The sequence below is a fragment of the Podarcis melisellensis genome (genome assembly GCF_964234715.1).
Source record: "Podarcis melisellensis genome assembly, chromosome: 15".
NCBI lineage: Eukaryota > Metazoa > Chordata > Lepidosauria > Squamata > Lacertidae > Podarcis > Podarcis melisellensis.
The window spans coordinates 28,949,733-28,953,990 of NC_138532.1; the positions used below are offsets into that span (position 1 = coordinate 28,949,733).

At 46.2% G+C, this 4,258-nt stretch overlaps 1 protein-coding gene across 1 annotated transcript; it reads right to left on the bottom strand.

The window, feature by feature from the left end:
- Positions 1 to 537: 537 nt before the first annotated feature.
- On the bottom strand, positions 538 to 4,044 carry LOC309357363 (C-C motif chemokine 5-like). Its single transcript, XM_081889498.1, has 4 exons — positions 3,812 to 4,044; positions 2,361 to 2,399; positions 1,560 to 1,662; positions 538 to 755 (listed from the first exon to the last, which is right to left on the bottom strand). Exons 1-4 carry the CDS (start codon positions 3,882 to 3,884, stop codon positions 668 to 670), a joined length of 303 nt encoding a protein of 100 aa, XP_081745624.1. The 5' UTR covers positions 3,885 to 4,044; the 3' UTR covers positions 538 to 667.
- Positions 4,045 to 4,258: the final 214 nt, after the last annotated feature.

The window sequence follows — 4,258 nt, forward strand, 5'->3', positions numbered from 1 at the left end:
AATTTTGCTGGTGACTAGAAACATCCTAATATGTATAGACTGGGAGCACCTGGGTGAAAAAGTGAGCTTCCCTTCCACCCATGCTAGCCTGGCCAGTTTTGAGGAGGGGGCTGCAGTCCTGGGCCCATGAAGGAGGGAATACCATTCCAGGTTTGGGTAGTCATGTTGCCTTGGCAGCTGGATTTTACCTAGGTCCTAGCCCTGCCTCCTGTGCCCAGTTCCACCATTTACTGGCCAGATACCCAGCTTTCCTTGGAAAGGAAAGGCAGCTGTTGTTGGACTACAATTCCCATCAGCTTCTAGCCATAATGGTCAATGCTCAAGGTGGATGATGGGAGTTGTAGTCCAATGACTTCTGTAGGACACCATATTGGCTGTCCCTGTTCAATATGAGATATGAGGTGAAATGTTGAGAGCCACCCTCCCCCAGCCCAGCCCAGCCCAGCTCAGCCCTCCACCTCTGCCCTTGGCCAGGACGAAAGGGTTGGGAATGTACATTTTCAGTTGCAAGGCTATAAATGAGAGGCACTCAGCACATGATCGGCATCACTCCCTTTAATCATATTGCTTCACTTTTTGCACAGCTTTTGTTTTTCAGCATTCAAAGCAGCTTGAGCCCTGGACTCTCTTTTCTTCCTGTTGAGAAGGAAGAGGAGGGACGTTGTCTCTATGGTGGGGGGAGTTTGCGGATGAGATCCTTGACCCACTGATCATCAGGGTTAGTGCAGATCTTTTTATTCCCCTTTGTGATGAATCTGCAAAAGGTGAAATGTCTGTTTAGTTCCAAGCTGGTCAAGGCCAGGCAAAAGGTTGTTCTCTGACTTGGGATTGACTGGGGTGGTGCTGAGGTCTATTCCCAACATTCACCCTCTAGGACCCAGGGTCAAGGGTTCAAATACCCACATAACACGAAGCTCTATGAGTTATCTTGAGTCTAGTATAGTCTCCTAACCTACCGCACAGGATTGTTGTGAAGTTGATATGGGGACAGGAGAGCCACATATACACCACCTTGCGCTCCATAGAGAGTTATAATATAAATATGGTTAACATAATCCAATCAGAGTTGAGGGGCTTAAGGCAACTTGCCCACCCCAGGGCAGAGAGGAGATTCCATCCAGGGACCTTCTGACAACTAGAAGACTTAGGAATGACTCTGCTCTCACACACATCATACCCTTAAAGCACTCTTAATACCACTTTCACAGTTTTGGCTCTGCCCCAAGGAATCCCGGGAGCTGTGATTTCTTAAGTGTCCTGGGAACTGTAATTCTGCAAGGGATAAACTAAACTTCTCAGGATTCTTTCCTTAAGTGGCACCAATGTCTTTTCAATGAATGGGGTGGATGTGACCCGGGTGGACCTTAACTCAAGAGAATTGCTGGTGGGCTGGATTTGTACAGATCATTAGCCAAGTACATGAAGTTGGCTGCAATTCAGTGACGAGCCAAACAATTGAAAAGAAAGAAAACCCTTTGTTACTTTGGAACATGCAGAACGTTCAGATGTTTCTGGTTGTTTTTTTAAATCAATCAATAAATAAACTTGCTGCTACTTACATGATAGCCGGCAGGGGGCAGGTACTGCCTGCATACTCATAGCTAACCAAGAGCTTGAGTGGAATGGGTCTCTTTTCATATTTCACGCAGCAGTGGCTTGAGCCTGTGAAGGAGACGTGAGGATTGGAACAGTTTAGTGGCTTCTGTACCATGGAACGTGAAAGGGGGATAGTTTTCACAGAGGCTCTGGGAGGTCCCAGCCTCTCCTGGAGAGGGGAAGGGTTCATTCTCCTTCCGATCTAGGGAGGTTCACTGGGGAGGGCTGGAATAGACCTCCTTCACTCCCCATCCACCTGAACTGAAAGGAGCCTGAATCTCCCTGCAATGGATGTTCCCTCCCACACAACAGGCTCAGCAGGGGCAGCTTTAAAAACTGAGGCCTGAAATATGGTGATAGGACTCTCACATGGAAGATGGAGCACCAGAGGGGAGGACCCAAACCAATGAATTCAAAAAACAGGAAAGGAGATTCCGACTCAATGTTAGGAAGAACTTTCTGAGGGTAAGAGTCATTCAACAGTGGAACAGGCTCCCTTGGAAGTGGTGGAATCCCCTTCAATTGAGCTTTCTAAGCAGACGCTGGATAGCCACCTGTCAGGGGTGCTGTAGTTGTGATTGCTGAATGGCAGGGGTTGGACTAGAGGACTTTTGGGTGCCTTCCAACTTTACAGTTTTATGATTCTATGAAACGGCTGTCTGAACAGCATCCTTAGGACAGAGTAGAGAAGGAACTGCCCATGTGAATCTGGCACCAGCTTCCTCTTTGAGTATGGTTGAGGAGGGAGGACAAGGAAAACTTACCATCACGAGCTTCATCCTGGGTCTCCTTGGTGTCTTCCCCTGATGGAGAGAAATGAATGGCGGCTCAATACAGGTTGCTCTCCCTTTCAACCATCCACCATCCCATTGCCAAGGATACGGGATTCTTTGCCCTGTGAAACTTTCATTGCTAGCCTGTGACTTGGGTGAGACATTTCTTTTTTCCTTTTTTAATTTTAATTTTTAATTTTCAGAAGGTTGCAAATTCAATACACCTTGTGTATCTCCTTGTAAGGAGATCCAGAGACCAGTCTGGGTGGGCAGACTCACTCTGGGGTCTGTGCCACTTCAGCTCTGAGAACCCGTCACCCTGGCGCCACAGAGCCAAAGAGAAACCCCCTATGGCCCCATTAAGGAGCACACACAGTGCAAAAATGTGTATATTCGGAGCTTTCTCTAAAAAGCTGATGAATTTTCATGAGAGCTTTTAAAAAAGAGAACGGGCAAACAATGTGGAAATGCAGAAAACAGACCTGACAATTGGAAATATGGGGAACAAAGAAAGAGGGAATGTGATGGAATCATCACCCATTGCTAGGCCCTATCCTAGTTTAATTTATTTAAAAGCCGTTATAAAGCACTTAAATATTTTTTAATACTAAGTATTGTACAAATCTATCTATATCTATCTATCTATCTATCTATCTATCTATCTATCTATCTATCATCTATCTATCTATCTATCTATCATCTATCTATCTATCATCTATCTATCTATCTATCATCTATCTATCTATCTATCATCTATCTATCATCTATCTATCTATCTATCTATCTATCTATCTATCTATCTATCTATCTCTATCATCTATCATCTATCATCTATCTATCTATCTATCTATCTATCTATCTATCTATCTATATCTATCTATCTATCTATCTATCTATCTATCATCTATCATCTACCTCTAATAAAAGTAGCCTGCTGGATAAGGCCAGTGGTTCACCTGGTCCAGCATCCTGGTCGCACAGTGAAGGAACAGTTCCTATGCTAAACCAGCAAGCAGGATTTCAGTAAAAGAGCACTCTCCCCTCCTGTGGTTTCCAGCAACTTTCTCCCTCCCCACCCCACCTGCCCCGCTCTATAATTATTACAGTCTAATGATGAAAGCCATCCTGCCCATCTTTCAGCTGTAAAACAGGGTCTAAATCTCAGGCACACAGGATGCTGCCCTATCCTGAGTTAGAGCCCTGGTCCATCTCTCTTACTAGCAGCATTCACTGGTCAGCATTTGCTCCCCATGGCTTCAGGTAGCAAGTCTTTTAGCAGCCTTACCTGGAAATGCTGGAACCTATGGTGAGCAAAGCAGGTGCTCTTCCGCTGACCTACAGCCTATGCCCCAGGAGAGGAGAGGAGAGGAGAGGAGAGGAGAGGAGAGGAGAGGAGAGGAGAGGAGAGGAGAGGAGAGGAGAGGAGGGGAGGATGGACTCACCTGAAGAGGCATCAGCCAGGGCAAAGGTGGCCATGAGGAGGAGGAAGACGAGAGCAGCCAGAGAGAGCTTCATGGCAGGTGAAGATGGAGAGACACTTTCCAGACTTCTTCTTCGTTTATTCAGTCCTGGGTACCTGAGGCTCCCCCAGATTTCTTTTTATAGAGGATTCTGGCTACCCCAAATCTAGAATGCAGAGCTGATGTCATGAGACAAGGGCTTTGTCAGAAGCATTGCAGCTCCCCCCCCCCAGCTGATGCCAAAGGAGATAGCGAGGGGTTGATACCCAAGATTAGGAGGCAGGAGTTTATCATCTGTGGCATCCTTTTGTTGATAAGGAGGCTGCGAAGAGCTGTTTTGTGGACCAAACCTGCTGCTGCAGCAGATCCACTTTCTGACCAAACTTGCCAATTTCTGTGTAAACAGTTCAGATGCTTCAGAAGTAGATA